The sequence below is a fragment of the Myotis daubentonii genome, chromosome 2, assembly GCF_963259705.1.
Source record: "Myotis daubentonii chromosome 2, mMyoDau2.1, whole genome shotgun sequence".
NCBI lineage: Eukaryota > Metazoa > Chordata > Mammalia > Chiroptera > Vespertilionidae > Myotis > Myotis daubentonii.
This window is the reverse complement of record NC_081841.1, coordinates 107,987,141-108,003,715: the sequence shown is the minus strand read 5'-3', so window position 1 is coordinate 108,003,715 and position 16,575 is coordinate 107,987,141. Positions and strand designations below refer to the sequence as shown.

Sequence of the window (16,575 nt, the reverse complement as noted above, 5' to 3'; positions counted from 1 at the left end):
AGGGCAGCAATCTCCGGCGTTAACCTATGCCGCCATCTTGGTTTCTCTGAGCATACTTAAGACATTTGTTCTTAAGTCTAGTAAGTCCACTATCTGGGCTTCTTCAGTGACATTTTTTATCTGTTTATTTTGTGTGCATTCTGAAAATTAGATTCCCCCAGGTTTGCTGGATTTTTTTTTTAAATTGTTGAAGACTGTAGTTGTTGGTTTGAGACTTTTCGGAACTATTTTTTGCAAAGATTATTTCTTGTGTGTGATCACTGAGATCTCTGTTCAGCAAATGTTTTGCAGAGATTTTTTAACATGAAGAATTTGATTGATGTTTGCTTGGTTGCTGTAAACTTTTGGCTGTTTTTCAGAGCTCTGATAAAGTTTGTTCCAATAATTTCTAGATTTTTCAATGTTTCTATGGAAGCATGATAGCTTGGAGCTTCCTAGTTTGCTATCTTGCTGATTGTCATCTTCTATTGAATTTTCCAGTGTTCACTTTTGATCACCTGTTAATGGAAGAATATGTGTAATATGTACTTAAATATAAAAGATCAAAGTGTTTAAAGTAGTTTTAAAGCAACTTAAATGAAATGATAAAAGAGAGATTCAGAAAATTTCCACTTGCATTTTTATACTCAAAAGAGCGAAAACTTTTTTTTTTCCTAATTGAGATGGATTTTTTAACCTTAAGAATTGATATTTGGAAAAATAATAAAATGTTTATCATTTTGTTTTGTTTTAAGAACTATGTTTTAGGTACTATAGGAAATTTAGGAACTGTAGTTCCTAAAAGAGCTATAAGAGATCTAAAACTTATCTAAAAGAGCTATAAGAGATCTAAAACTTTGGCCTGCGGGGATTCGGCCAAAACCAGCTCTCCTTAAATGACTACACTCCACTCTCCTCCTAAAGATAACCAAATAGTCCATTTAATAATAGAAAGCTCTATTTTATTCAATAATGCTGCCATTTCACAAACCCTACTACAATTATTAATTTAAATATTTTATCAATTCACTTAAAAACCATTAGATGGAATGGTTGATAGGAAACTGGACACAATGCCAAAGTTGCACTACATGAATTACTTTATGACCACTGTACAATGCAGGAATTAGAATCATCACTCCAATCCATATGTGAATCTTAGCACATTCATAAACTTTAGTTATGATATATTCTAGCCAAAAAGCATTGGCTTTGATCCATCACACCTGTAGATAAAATTTTCATCTTTTAGGAAATTCAGGGAAGACACCCAACTCAGTGAACGAATAAGTTAAATAACAGCATGACGACATAAACACATAAATCCAAAAGGTGGGACAGTCTACAGAAAAAATAGCAGATTCTTCAATAAGACAGGGTCATTTTTAAAAGAATACACCAGACGTAACAAGGTAACCAGATATGTGTAATCTTGGATTGGATACTAGTTTTGGTCGATTGGAGAAATCTAAATTGGAAGTACTAATAAGAACACTTACTGAAATAGGAAAGGTGAGAGTTGATTTTTTAAAATGCAGGTTGTCAAATTGTATGTATGGTATGAGCTCATTTTTTGTAAAAAACAAAGGCATGGAAAGTGTCAGAAAATATCTAGAAGGATCTACATTTAAGGTATCTGGAGGAATGTGATTAAAATTTTTTATGTCTATGCTAGTTTTATATGCTTCTTCTGAAATAAGTTATTTCAAATTTAAATTATATAACATGATTTCTATCTAATTTCAATTCTAACATTTCTTAATTTTATAAGCCATTTTTATAATATATACAACATTAAAAATTTAAGTTTCTATGAAACTGCAATATTTTAATCCCTTTATTTCTTAGATAGAGAGCCTGGATTTTTTATTTCTATTAAAGACAATTGAAGATTTCTATAAAAGTGAAGATGGGGAAAATCTAGAAATTCTCTGTCCAGTTCAAGATCAAGCATGTGTAGCCAAATTTGAAGATGGAGTTTGGTACCGGGCAAAAGTCATTGGTAGGCAATTTTGCACACTATTTCTACAAGGAAATGTTATGCTTAAGAACTGATATCATTTGAGTAGGTATAAATTGAATCTTGGGAGTGATATTATTTGATCTATAATTTTTATCTGTCATCTGTCTTTAGAAAGCTAGTGATAATGTTGGGAGATGAATCTCTGAGAGACTCCTTAGATTTCATTTGATTTGACCATTTTTTTGTTTTCTAATGTCTGCTTTATTTAAGATGTTAAAAAGTGCTTAAATGACTACACTCCACTCTCCTCCTAATAGGCAAATACTTTTAACTCAGCCATTTCTTTTGGTATCTACCTGTTATTTCTTTTCAATAACATATAGTACTTTGTTGATATTTTCTTACATGTTACTTATTTTGTTAGATAAGTTTTAGATCTCTTATAGCTCGTTTGTACCCTCATAGTTGTCTTACAGTTTTTACTTAAATTAATATTTTATGTAACTATTTTCATTGGTAAACCATAAAATATACTTTGTTTAATTCTGAGTTAATAATTGCTTCAACTTTTTACTTTTTCTTTTAATTTTTGGCTACATCTGCCTAATACTTCGAAACAGTTTTCCACATTTTTAGACTTTCAGATAATATTAGCTTTATTTAATTTTTTTATTTTATTTTTAATCCTCACCCGAGGATAATTTTTCCATTGCTTTTTAGAGAGGGAAGGAGAGGATGGGAAGAGAGAGAGAGAAAATCGATGTGAGAGAGAGACATCGATTGGTTGCCTCCTGCATATGCCCCAACTGGGATTGGGGATCGAACCTGCAAGCCAGGTACATGCCCTTGGCTGGAAACCAAACCCATGACCCTTCGGGTATGGGGGCCAACACTCTAATCACAGAGCAACACTGGACAGAGCAGTTTTTTAAAAAAATTTATTTATTATTTTATAATCTATATATATATAAAAGCCTAAATGACCTGCTAACTGACCAGTAGCTATGACACCCACTGACCACCAGAGGGCAGATGCTCAACGCAGGAGCTGAAACCACCGGCATGGAAACATGGAACAGACTGATGAATCTGAGAGGAAGGAGGGGTTTAGGGAGGGAAGAGATTAACCAAAGATCTTATATGCACACTAGAGGCCTGGTGCGGGGTCCCTTGGCCTGGCCTACAGGGATTGGGCCAAAACCAGCTCTCTGATATCCGCCGAGGGGTCCCGGATTGCGAAAGGGGGCAGGCCAGGCCCAGGGACCCCACTGGTGCACGAATCTGTGCACCAGGCCTCTAGTTAATATATATTTTTATCTTTATTGCTAAATGTATTACATATGTCCCCTTATTTTTCCCATTGACCCCTTATAGCCTGCCCCTGCCCCTCACCCCAGGTCTTCACCACACCACTGTCTGTGTCCATGGGTTATGCATATATATATGCATACAAGTTCTTTATTTCATCTCTTCCCACTCCCTGCCTTCCCTCTAGATTTGACAGTCTGTTCCATGTTTCTATGTCTCTGAGTCTATTTTTTTCATCAGTTTATTTTGTTCATTGGATTACACATATGAGTGAGTTCATGTGATACTTGTCTTTCTCTGACTGGCTTATTTCACTTAGTTTAGTATCTTCCAGGTCCTTCCATACTGTTTCAAAGGGTAAGAGACCCTTCTTTTTTACTGCTGCATAGTATTACATGGTGTAGATGTACCATAGCTTCTTTATCCACTCATCTACTGATGGGCACTAGGGCTGTTTCCAAATCTTAGCTATTGTAAATAGCACTGCTATGAACATAGGGGTGCATATGTTCTTTCTGATTGGTGTTTCAGGCTTCTTGAGATATATTCCTAGAAGTGGGATCACTGGGTCAAATGGCAGTTCTGTTTTTAATTTTTAGAGGAAACTCCACACTGATTTCCCTTGTGGCTGTACCAGTTTGCATTCCCACCAGCAGTGTATTAGGCTTCCTTTTTCTCCACATCCTCCCCAGCACTTCTTGTTTGTTAATTAATTGATAGCAGCAATTTTGACAGGTGTGAGGTGGTACCTCATTGTTTTAATTTGCATCTCTCTAATGATTAGTAATGTTGAGCATTTTTTCATATGTCTCTTGGCCATTTGTATGACTGCTTTGGAGAAGTATCTGTTTAGGTCTTCTGCCCATTTTTTTTATTGGGTTATTTGTTTTCCTTTTGTTGATTTCTATGAGTACACTATATATTTTGGATATTAACCCCTTATTAGATGTATCACTGACAAATATGTTCTCCTATATTGTGGGTTCCCTTTTCATTTTGATGCTGATTTCTTTAGGTGTGCAGGTGATTTTTTTAAAAAAATGTAGTCCCATTTGTTTATTTTTTCTTTTCTCTGGTATTATATCAGTGAAAATTTTGCTATGTGAGATGTCTGATATTTTGCTACCTATGTTTTCTACAAGGATTTTTATGGTTTCACGACTTACATTTAAATCTTTTATCCATGTTGAGTTTATTCTTATGTTTGGTTTAAGTTGGTGGTCTAGTTTCATTTTTTACATGTACCTGTTCAGTTCCAACACCATTTATTGAAGAGACTGTCTTGAATCCATTGCATATTCTTGCCTCCTTTATCGAAGATTAATTGAGCATAACAGCTTGAGTCGATTGCTAGGGTCTCTATTCTGTTCCATTGATCTATTTGTCTGTTCTTGAGCCAACACCAGGCTGTTTGTAGTATAGCTTGATATCTGGTTTTGTGATCCCTCCAATTTTGTTCTTCTTTTGATTGCTGTGACTATTCGGGGTCTTTTTTGTTTCCATATAAATTTTGGAGTGTTTGTTCTAGATCTGTGAAATATGCTATTTGTATTTTAATAGGGCTTGCATTGAATCTATATATTGCTTTGGGTAGTGTGGACATTTTAATGATGTTGATTCTATCAGTCCGTGACATAGTATATTCTTCCATGTGTTTATATAGTCTTCTTTCTCTTTTTTCCATGTTCTGTATTTCTGAGTACAAGTCTTATATTTAGTTTTTAACTGTGAAAACATTCTTCTGTCTTCTGCTCCAATTAGAATGCTTGTCCCCTAGGTTTACTGCACTTTTGTTATCCTGGGAATTTATTTCCCTTGGTCATACACTTCACTGTTCTCTGTATGGGATCCATTGTTTCTTGGATCTCAGGTTTACCTCTTCGGTTTACTCTCTTATTTTGGTGGAGCATCTTCTGATTGTTTCCTCAGAGAAAATAAATGATAGGTAAATTTTGAGACCTTTCATGTCTCCTGACTCACCTCTCATGCGATTAATAATTTGGGTAAAAAGTTGTTTAAATTCCAACCTTTATCTTTTTGTCTATTTTGTTTAAAACGGCATCTTCCTTCAGAGACTTGAGGAATGCTAAGGTTCTAATGGTAGTGGTACAGTTGAGAATATTCTTCTAGATTAGGGATGAGGAATGTTGGGCCCTTATGCCATATAAGGCCCATGAAATGATTAGGTCTGGCCCAACCATGGCATTATGGGTGAATTAGTTAAATGTTTGATAAAATATAGCAGGCTAATTTTTAAGTTGATAATTTTGTGTGGCCTGTGAATGATGTTATAAATATCCAAATGGCCATTGGAAGAAAAAAGGTTCCCCACCCCTGTTCTACATAAAGATTCCAGTGGAAGTGGGGACAGGTTCCCTGACCTTCTTACCTTTTAGAGACAAGTGCCCTCCCAGTCACCTCAGTTACGGAAGGGCTTAAATTGTTTGACGTGTTATCTTGAGTGCTTGTGTTGTTCTACCTTTTCCACTTCTGTTAAGGAGCAAAGAAAGCCTGTATTTTCCCCATATTGAAAGCATATATAGTATCAGTCCTTAAATTTGAAAATGATGGCAACAAGGTTAGTAGCACTGTATACATGTTCTGAGAAAAGCTAAAGTCAACTGTGTATTGTGAGTTTTTCTAAGAAAGGTCAGTTGTGTTTGATCTGTTTTTTTAGTATGTTTTCATTAATTTTCAGAGAGAGGAAGGGAGAGGGAAAGAGAGAGAGGAAGAGAGAAACATCAAAGATGAGAGAGAATCATCAATAGGCTGCCTCCTGCATGCCTCTTACTGGGGATAGAGCCTGAACCTGGGCAAGTGCCCTGACTGGGAATCGAACCATAACCTCCTGGTTCATGGGTTGACCCTCAACCACTGAGCTATACCAGCCAGGTTGTATTGGTCTTTATTCAAACTTCATTGTATTTGAATCTTCCAGAGGTTTCTTTGGTATCCTTTAAAATATAGAGACTAGATTGACATAGAGGTCTGTCTCCACTTGCTTTTTCACAATATCCTGAAAATAAATTTTGAAAATTCCATAGTTACATATTATATGAATGAATCCTTAATTTTTTATTATTAAATATTTTGCCTTGTTTGATGACCTGTGTTGATAATCAACACTTATTAAGTGCTTGCTTTATGCTTGGTGCTCTGTAAAATGTTTTAAGTAGGTAAATTCTCAAAAAAAAGTTGAACAAGATTTGATTGTTTGATATACGCATTTTACAGATGAAATAATGAGGGTTGGAGAGAAAAATTAACTTGCTCAGGGTAATACCTTGGAGATTTTAATTAGCTTGCTTAGAGTCACATGCCCATCAGTGACTGAGCTATAGTTCTAACCAAGACAGTCTAATTCAAAGTCTAATTCTTAACTTTTAGGCTATAATCATGAGCACTTGATAGCTATTTTATTATGCTTATTTTGGTTGTCCCTTCAATATCTTATTTCTTAGTCACCAAGTCTGAACAACTATGGATTATGGTTGACTTTTTTAAGTTCACATATTAGAAATATTTTTCTACATTTTAAAAAAATACTAAGTTTGTATGTTTGTTAAGAAGACCGGAGAAAAAACAAGCAATGCTTAGAGAAATGGAGTTACACTTTTATTATTATTATTATGCACAGGCCCAGAGAAAAATGTCTTTCAAATTCTGAGCAAAAACATGGAGGAAGCTTTCCCTGTTGATACTTTTTCCAGTTCTTTGTCTCCCAAATTTGGAATGAGACTTCCAGACCTTCTGAGAAAGAAGGCCTGTGTGCTGGGAAGGGGCCATGAGACCATATCTCAAGGCCTGGCTTGTGCCAGCACTGACAGCTCTGTCTGGGGCATCGTTTATGGCCTCTCTGGAATGGGAGTAGTCTTATTTTCCCTATTATTTAAGCAAGCAGGTGTTTACAGAAGCCAAAATAACAGGGTTAAAATTTCAAACAGCAGTTTTTATATAAGATGGAGGTTACTATGCTTCATGTTGAACATAAAAGTATTCTAATCTGCCTTGGTCAGGGTGACTCGGTTGGAGTGTCATCCTGTACACCAGGTGGTGGCATGTTGGATTCCCAGGTTGTGGGTTCAATCCCTGACTAGGGCAAGTATGGGAGGCAATCAGTAAATGTTTCTCTCTCACATCTCTCCCCCTCTCCCCCTACCCTCTTTCCCTCTCTCCTTCTCTTTCTCTCCTCCTTTCCCTTTTCTCCCTCTCCCTTCCTCCCTCTCTCCTTTCCTCTCACTAAAATCAATTTTTAAAAATTTTTAAGTATTAGTTGACTTTAAATCACTCTAAATTTTGCTAGATAGATTTTTTTTCCAAGTTTGTGATTTCTAATTTCATAATTTTTGAAGGATTGCCTGGACATCGTGAAGTTGAAGTTAAATATGTGGACTTTGGCAATACTGCAAAAATAACACTTAAAGAAATGCGTAAAATAAAGGATGAATTTCTGAATCCCCCAGAGAAGGTAATCTATTTATTGTGAATCATAGGTTTAGAATATTAGCACACATATGAAAGTATTTTTAAAAGTCATTTCACCATAGAAATGTTCTGGTAACTAACATTTTGTCTATACATAAATTCTGTTACATGACTATAGAGATGTTCTAGTTGCTATCCTATATAATAAAAGAGTAATATGCAAATTGACCCTAACAGCAGAACGACTAGGAATGACTGGTCACTATGACACACACTGACCACCAGGGGGCAGACGCTCAATGCAGGAGCTGCCCCCTGGTGGTCAGTGCGCTCCCACAGGGGGAGCTCTGCTCAGCCACAGCCAGGCTGATGGCTGCCAGCACAGCATTGGTGGCGGGAGCCTCTCCCACCTCCTCAGCAGCGCTAAGGATGTCCAACTGCAGCTTAGGCCTGGACCCCACTGGCAAGTGGACATCCCCCAAGGGCTCCTGGGCTGCCAGAGGGATGTCTGACTGCCAGCTTAGGCCTGATCCCCCAGGGAGCGGGCCTAAGCCAGCAGGTAGACATCCCCCGAGGGGTCCCAGACTGCAGGAGGGCACAGGCCAGGCTGAGGGAATCCCCCCAAGTGCACAGATTTTTGTGCACCAGGCGTCTAGTTTGAGAAATAATGTGTATCTTAGCAAATAAACATTCATTATAAACAAATGTGTATATATATTTGTGTCTTTATAAGAATTTTCTGGTCTGCAGCTTGTAATGTTATTTTGAAATATCTATATAATGTGGGAAGAGTATGTGTAAAAAAAAAAAGCTCATTACAGAAGTATTTTTACTGTGATCCCATTTATGTTTAAGTGTATCTAACGTGTGCAAGAGAAAGAGAGATGTCTACAAGAATGAAGAAGAAAACAATGTAGCCTTCTGTAATCCTCTGAATTGCTGTTGGCAGTATTTTTCATTTTAAAATGGGTAGAAAGTTATAGGAAGAGGTTAAAAATATAGATAAGCAAAATGAGGGGAATCACTCAGAATTATTCAATATTTTTTAATATATAGTTTATTGATATTTTTTACAGAGAGGAAGGGAGAGGGATAGAGAGTTAGAAACATTGATGAGAGAGAAACATCGATCAGCTGCCTCCTGCACACCCCCTACTGGGGATGTGCCCGCAACCAAGGTACATGCCTTTGACTGGAATTAAACCTGGGACCCTTCAGTCTGCAGGCCGACGCTCTATCCACTGAGCCAAACCAGTTAGGGCTTATTCAATATTTTTAACGTACTTCTATAAAATGCATCGTCTCTGTTTTTAACAATTATAGGATTATGCTGTATACAGTCCTATAGCCTGCTTTTCTCATTTAATAATGTAGCATAAGGTTCTTGTAATTCTTTTGATGGATGTTTGTTATTCCGGTATCCTGTTGATTCCAATTATTTGCATTTATAAAGTACTGTCATAGGCATCTTCCATATTTATTTATTTTCTGAATATGTATTAAATTCAAACACAAAGTTTAGTTTGAACACACAAACTTTAATTCTAAAATAACTAGAAATGAAGTTTACTTTCTTAATGGTGCAATTTTGTTTGACACAGGCAATTAAATGTAAGCTGGCCTATATTGAACCATGTAAAGGGACATTGCAGTGGTCCAAAAAAGCTAAAGAAAAATTTGAAGAAAAAACTCAAGATAAATTTATGACATGTTCAGTGATTAGTAAGCTATTTTCATTTTTATATTTTGCTCTGTGATCATACATAATTTTAAATAAGAATAACATTCACCAGATCTTATAATAAATTCAGTGTGTCATCAACAAGAGTAGTGAAGATGACTTTTATTGAAATTAGGTAAAATGGAGTAATGTCTTCCATGCTCTAGAGCAAGCATGTCAAACTCGCCACCTGGGCTGCATGTGGCCCACAATGGACATTTTTGCAGCCCAGCCAATATAACAGTATGTAAGAAATGTTTTAATAAAAATTTCATAACTTAATTTTTACAATATCCTGATATATAAAATTATTAATAATGAACTACAATGTTCTCTAATGACTGATTACTATAATCATGTTGCGTTCATTTCCCTTACGCACCTAACACACAGGTGCACCATTTCTCTCCACTAATACTAGCAGCGAATATTTTAGCAGCCAATTGCCACATCATTAGTCTTATACTGACTTGTTTGGTGTGCACAAGAGGAAATATTTAACTTTTGGAGAACAAGAAAACTAGGTTTATTTGTGTTATGCTTATTAATTTGTGCAGTTATTCAGTGTCTGGTAATTTAATGTTCAAGAAAAAATAATTTTTATTAAAATTTTGTTATTTGATGTTATGATTACTCATTTATTTCAGCCCTTTGTATTCAGCATGTCTTTATAGAAATAAACCTACATTTCTATGAAAATTGAAGCTTTTGTTTTTTTGCAGTATACATAAACTTAAACCTTGTTTATTTGGCCCATGTTAGCCTTTGAGTTTGACATACTTGCAGTCTAGACTTTTAAATCAGTACATGAGGTTAAAATTACTATTAACGATCAAGTCACCCTTAACACAGCCTCTTGAAAGCCCTAAAGCTAGGAATTAGCTTCTCTTATTTCTGTTTGCATTTTTGCCAGGACTGTGTCCCTGATTTTGCAATAATGGAGGTCAGTGTTTAATTTGCAGGAAAGTGAGGGGAGGGAAGACATAACTGGTAAATAGTTTTTGTTTGTTTTCATTTCATTTGACTTGGGTAAATTGAACAATAGACTCTCAGTATATTTTGAAAAAAGTTACTTCTTTTTTGGCATTGTTTGGGTCCAAGACATAGGCTGACACTAGCCAACAATTTTGTAACCCAACAAATTGTGAAAATCAAAACCTCAATGGCACAACCTGATCTGAATCAACATGAGGAGATATATATATATAATTTCTGCCTCCTTTACAATGAATAGTCACACAGTCAGTCCTTGCTTAACATGGTCAATGGGTTCTGAGACCTTAAGCAAAACAACATGTAACAAAACCATTTTTACCATAGGCTAATTGATATAAACGAGTTTAGTTCCTAGGCATCTCATCAATGTTAATAACAAAATGACATAATTTGAGGACCTGCATATATTCCACTTCAGGATAATAATGTTTGTTTGTGGGATGCTGTCTCAGAATCTACTGGGAGTATTATAAAATATGCAACTTTTCTCAATTTGAAGAAATCTGAAACGTGTCTCATTCCAAGGGGCTTGGATAGGGGGATTGGGAATCTTAATTATCTGAGGCTTTATATGTTCCAAAGCTATGATCGACATCGGCTTTGTTGGTTTTAATGAGTACTAGTGTAGGATACACAAGACCATGTTTGCTTAGGGTTGATTTATGGGCCTTTAAGGGTAATTTTTATTATGTCATTTTTTTTCTTTTCTTTTCTTTTTTTTTAAATCCTCACCTGAGGATATTTTTTCCATTGATTTCCAGACAGAATGTAAGGGAAGGAGGAGGGGAAAAGAGAGATGGAAGGGAGGAAGGAAGGGGAGAGACAGTGAAACATTGACATGAGGGATACACATCAATTGGTTGCCTCCTGCACGAGCCCCTACTGGGGCTAGGGAACCTGAAACCGAGGTATGTGCCCTTGCCTGGGAATCAAACCCATGACCCTTTGGTCTGAGGACCAATGCTCTAACCAGGGGTCCTCAAACTACGGTCCGCGGGCCACATGCAGCCCACCGAAAACATTTATCCAGCCCACTGGGTGTTTTTTGCCGCCGCTATGTGCATAGGAATTTGTTCATAGTTTTTTTTTTAAACTATAGTCCGGTCCTCCAACGGTCTGAGGGACAGTGAACTGGCCCCCTGTTTAAAAAGTTTGAGGACCCCTGCAACCACTGAGCAAACCAGCCAGGGCTATATCCATTTTTTTTTTTACTTTTCTTATACTACCATTAAATGAACCCAACCATTGTCAGATTATTAGCCTGTTTTACAATGAGGAAACTGAAGCTCAGAGATCAAGTGCTCAAGGTCACATAGCCTAGAAATGATGACATATGTGATCATTTATTCACTTTTATATAAGAAATTTTTTTCTGAAGAAATAGTTCCATAAAAGAGGATTATGATTATAAAAATTGAATCCTTAGTCTATAGAATTTTTATATCTGGCTTCTCTGATATGAGTAGTAAATTAAGGGCCTCTTAGTCCTTGAGTAACCTCCACCGATTTTGAGCTTTACCCTAGATAATTATGCTTCCCAACTTTCCTTTTGATATTTATTCTGTTGATTTTGAGCTCCTCCCATGAATGTCCCCTCCTGTGGACAGCCCATCAAGACTGGGCTCCCTGCCCTAACCGGTTTGGCTCAGTGGATAGAGTGCCGGCCTGTGGACTGAAAGGTCCCAGGTTCGATTCCGGTCAGGGGCATGTGCCTTGGTTGTGGGCACATCCCCAGTGGGAAGTGTGCAGGAGGCAGTTGATTGATGTTTCTCTCTCATCGATGTTTCTAACTCTCTATCCCTCTTCCCTTCCTCTCTGTATAAAATCATTAAAATATATTTTTTAAAAAAAAAGACTGGGCTCCCTGAGTTTTTTTCTTGACTCCCCTTTTCTCTTATTTGTTATACCAACAGAATCCAAACACTAGTCCCACCATAGTTATTAACCTTGATCAGCGGTTCTCAACCTGTGGGTCGCGACCCCTTTGGCGGTCAAACAACCCTTTCACAGGGGTCGCCTAAGACCATCCTGCATATCAGATATTTACATTACGATTCATAACAGTAGCAACATTACAGTTATGAAGTAGCAACGAAAATAATTTTATGGTTGGGTCACAACATGAGGAACTGTATTTAAAGGGTCAGAAGGTTGAGAACCACTGATCTAGATCATAGTTACTAACCAAAAGGCCCTGCTCAACCTTAAATAGTTTTCCCCACTAACCTGCACAATGATGAGATTGTGAGGTCAAGAGATTTATAATAAAGTGAACTACCACAGATGAGAATGAGAGCTTCCCATTAATATGCATTGCTACCTTATAAAACAAGGGACATTTAAATTGGAAATAGGAGCAGAGCAGGGAGGTGGTGAAGGTACAGAACACAAGGAAAGCTGGCCCTGTTGGAATAAAGAACTTGATACATGGGAAGTAGGAAATCAGATAACTGAAAGGAACATAAGAGACAGAAAGTAAGGAGGTCAAAGTTTATTGAGGCTCTCAGCCTTTTGTTTCTAGATAATGTACCTGGTCTATTGAAAAGTAGTTATAAATGATTTCAGGTTCTTGAAAAACATTTTCTAATATGTATTCTTATTAGTAGATGATATAGGATGTTATTGTTGGTAACGGTTTATCTTTTTATTTGGAATCATCATTCTGACTAGCAGGTACCAGCTACTAATGTATGGAAGGTGCAGGCATAAACTGATCTCCATGCTTAGAAGTATGTGTTGCCTAAAGAAATTCCTCTATCATTTATTCAGATACTCATTGAGCAGATTCTCTATGCTGTGTCCCATAAATAAGTAAATAGGCACATGAGATATAAACTTTACCCTCAGCTAACTCCTAGTTTAGTTTAAGAAATAGATCTAATAAATAATCAACCAATTTGTTTTCTAAAAGAAATTTAGATGGTTTGTCCTAAAATCCAGTTGATTAAAGGATGGGAAAAAATTCTACTTAAGGGTTCTAGCTTGAGTTTTTGTTATTTTTAACTCTGTGCAATTTTTATAAAAACCATAAACCTTTGCAAATAATCACTGACCTGAATTAATTTTTATTCATTTTTTTGGCCTCTGGAATTTGATTGAATCTGATAAAACAGTGTAAAAACATACACAAAACAATTTTTCAATGAATATATGTCAATTTATATTTTTCTGAATCTAAAAGTTTTAAACTGTTTTTGGTTCATTATAGAACACCACACAATAGCATAAAATGAACATTTTATTATTTTGTATATGCTATGGATAATATTGGCAATTCTTTTATGTCTGCAAAATGATACTTTTACCCTTAGAGACTTTGACATTATTCAGCAAGAAACCTCATGTACACAAAATGAAAAAAGTTTCCAGATTTTTTAATTGCTTCATTTAGTATATTTTACAACATATTTATTTCTTTCCCTAAACGAGTCTTAATGGTTTTATAGGAATTCTGGAAGATAACGTGCTCTTGGTTGAGCTTTTTGATTCTCTTGGTGCTCCTGGAATGACTCCTATTAGTATTAATGACCAGCTAATCAAAGAGGGCCTAGCATCTTATGAAGTAGGGTAAGTACACCTGTAAACTTTTATTTTTAGTTCATACGTAACATTTTATTCACAAGAAGGGAAACTGGCATGTCATTCCCCTTTGGGTATCTACTTGGGCCATAGGTGGGATTTTTTTCCCTGCTGTTAGGTTGAGAACAAAATTGAAGTCATTAGTCTAATAGGGACTAGAGTGGCTTTTCCCTCCAACCCTAAGGAATCCTGAAACCACGAGAATGGCTCCTAGAGATTGAAGGTACATTTTAGAAAAGGATACTGGCACCTTATTTCTAGATTGAATGTCTACTTGGAAAGCCTCTTGTAACTGTTTGAGAAGAGAATTAGGAAGAGAGAAGGCAGGATACAGAATAAGCAAACTGGTAGAGTACCCCACATTTCCATTTGGAGAAATGTCAATTTTCCTGGGTTCAAGCAGATACTTTGAAAGAGAAGCAGGTTTGAGCCATTGTGCTGATACTCAGGGCAGGACAATGGTTGAGATGACACTAGAAGCAGAAGGACAGAGTGGTGGTGAGGAAGAGATTGGGAGGGTTTGGAATCAAGACAAAGCAATTCTTCCATAATAGGGACTTATGCAGTGGGGTGGCTCTTGACGGATTTTCTGAAGAACTCCCACATATAGCCCTTAAGAAAGCCAATATTTGATAACACCCAGAGAAGGGAAAGCCAGAGAAGCTGTGACACTCAGCAGAAGCCTGCAGTCATGTGCTCAGTGTGTGGTCTTGCTTCCCCTCCCCACCCTAACACTAGAAGAACTAGTAGCAAAAGAGAGAGGGCCTGTCCTTTTTCCAGTATATACTGAGTGGCCAGATTATTATGACCACCTGATGTTTGTAGGCAAATTAGCGATAATTTCGCACTTAAGTTGCTAGAGGGCCAGACCATTATAAATAGGGAAGCAGGTTGTTTACCACGACAGTAGAAGTGATTTTTTTCTGAAGATATGGGTAAACAATGTGATTTAACAGCCTTTGAACGTGGGATATATTTGAACCCGAGTGGCCAGATTATTATGACCACCCCATCAGTACTTCGTTGGGCCACCTTTTGCCTTTAATACTGTGGCGATTCTTCTTGGCATTGACTCCACGAGATGTTGAAAAGTGATGCGAGGAATCTGACACCATGCCTGATGAATAGCACTGTCCAGTTCTGTGAGATTTGATGGTTGTGGAACCAGCTGCCTGATGGCTCTTTTAACTTTGTCCCACAAATGCTCAATTGGATTGAGATCTGGTGATTGTGGGGGCCACCTAAGCAAGGTAAAGTCTCCCTCATGTTCTTGAAACCAGTCCTGCACAATACGAGCACCGTGGCACGGCACATTGTCTTGTTGGAAGAAGCCATCTCCATTGAGATACGCCATCAACATGTTAGGATGAACTTGAACAGCAACGATACTTAGGTATGTTGTGCTATTCAGACGTTGTTCCACACGAATTAAAGGGCCCAAATCATGCCAGGAAAACATGCCCCAAACCATAACACTGCCCCCACCAGCTTGAAGGGTTGTACTCATGCATGTGGGGTGCATGCTTTTATGCTATTTCCACCAAATTCTCACTCTGCCATCTGCATGATGCAACTGGAAACATGATTCATCGGACCACATGACTTTTTCCCAATGCTCGACTGTCCAATCCTTGTGTTCCTATGCAAATTGGAGACATTTTATCTTGGTAACTGCAGACAGCAAAGGTGTTCGAACAGGCCTTCGGCTTCCATATCCCATACGATGCAGTGTACGGCTAATCTGCCTACAAACGTCAGGTGGTCATAATAATCTGGCCACTCAGGTTCAAATATATCCCACGTTCGAAGGCTGTTAAATTGCGTTGTTTACCCATATCTTCAGGGAAAAAATCACTTCTGTCTTGGTAAACAACCTGCTTCCCTATTTATAATGGTCTGGCCCTCTAGCAACTTAAGTGCGAAATTATCGCTAATTTGCCTACAAACGTCCGGGGGTCATAGTAATCTGGCCACTCGGTGTAAGTCCTAAGTGAGGAGGAGACAGAAGTGAAAGGAAACTTAAATATATTAGACTGAGTTTTGTTAGTCAAAGTTATTGAAATATAACATATACAATAAAAATTCACCCTTTTTAAGGTGCATAGTTATGGATTTTGATAAATATGTATGTATCATTTAAATATCTTACAATGTCATATATCAGTTATGCCTCAGTAAAGATGGAATTTAAAAAAAAATTGTCCATCTTGTCATAAAGCATGGTTAACACACAGTAGAAGATAACATGTATGTGTCAAACTGAGAACATGCCCTCAAATTACTCATTAATATTAAATTGTTACATGGACGTATGTCAAATAATCAAATTACTTCTTTACTCCTGTTGTAGCCGAAAGTTAGAGGTACAGTTCTTTCTTGGCCATAGAACCTGGTATTTCTTTGAGTTATACTGTCGGCTAGTGCTCAGAGTTCATATCAGATAAGGACTGAAAACTGTCCATTAGATTTTGCAGCAAAAATCGGTCATCTTGGTTAGCTAAATCTCAAACTTATGGTGAAAGGAATTAACTTTTTCCTTTATAGAAATAGACAATGGCATCTAATTATCTGTGGTTAGAGTCTGAACTAATGGGATATATTAAAC

General features: G+C 37.0%; 1 protein-coding gene across 2 annotated transcripts in view; it reads left to right on the top strand.

The window, feature by feature from the left end:
* Positions 1 to 16,575, top strand: part of RNF17 (ring finger protein 17) — a 157,168-nt gene that overhangs the window by 83,362 nt on the left and 57,231 nt on the right. For both annotated transcript variants that reach the window (XM_059684174.1, XM_059684175.1), the window contains exons 16-19: positions 1,828 to 1,981; positions 7,603 to 7,718; positions 9,277 to 9,397; positions 13,838 to 13,958. In XM_059684174.1, coding sequence (XP_059540157.1) covers positions 1,828 to 1,981; positions 7,603 to 7,718; positions 9,277 to 9,397; positions 13,838 to 13,958 — 512 coding nt within the window. The remainder of the gene's footprint in view (positions 1 to 1,827; positions 1,982 to 7,602; positions 7,719 to 9,276; positions 9,398 to 13,837; positions 13,959 to 16,575) is intronic.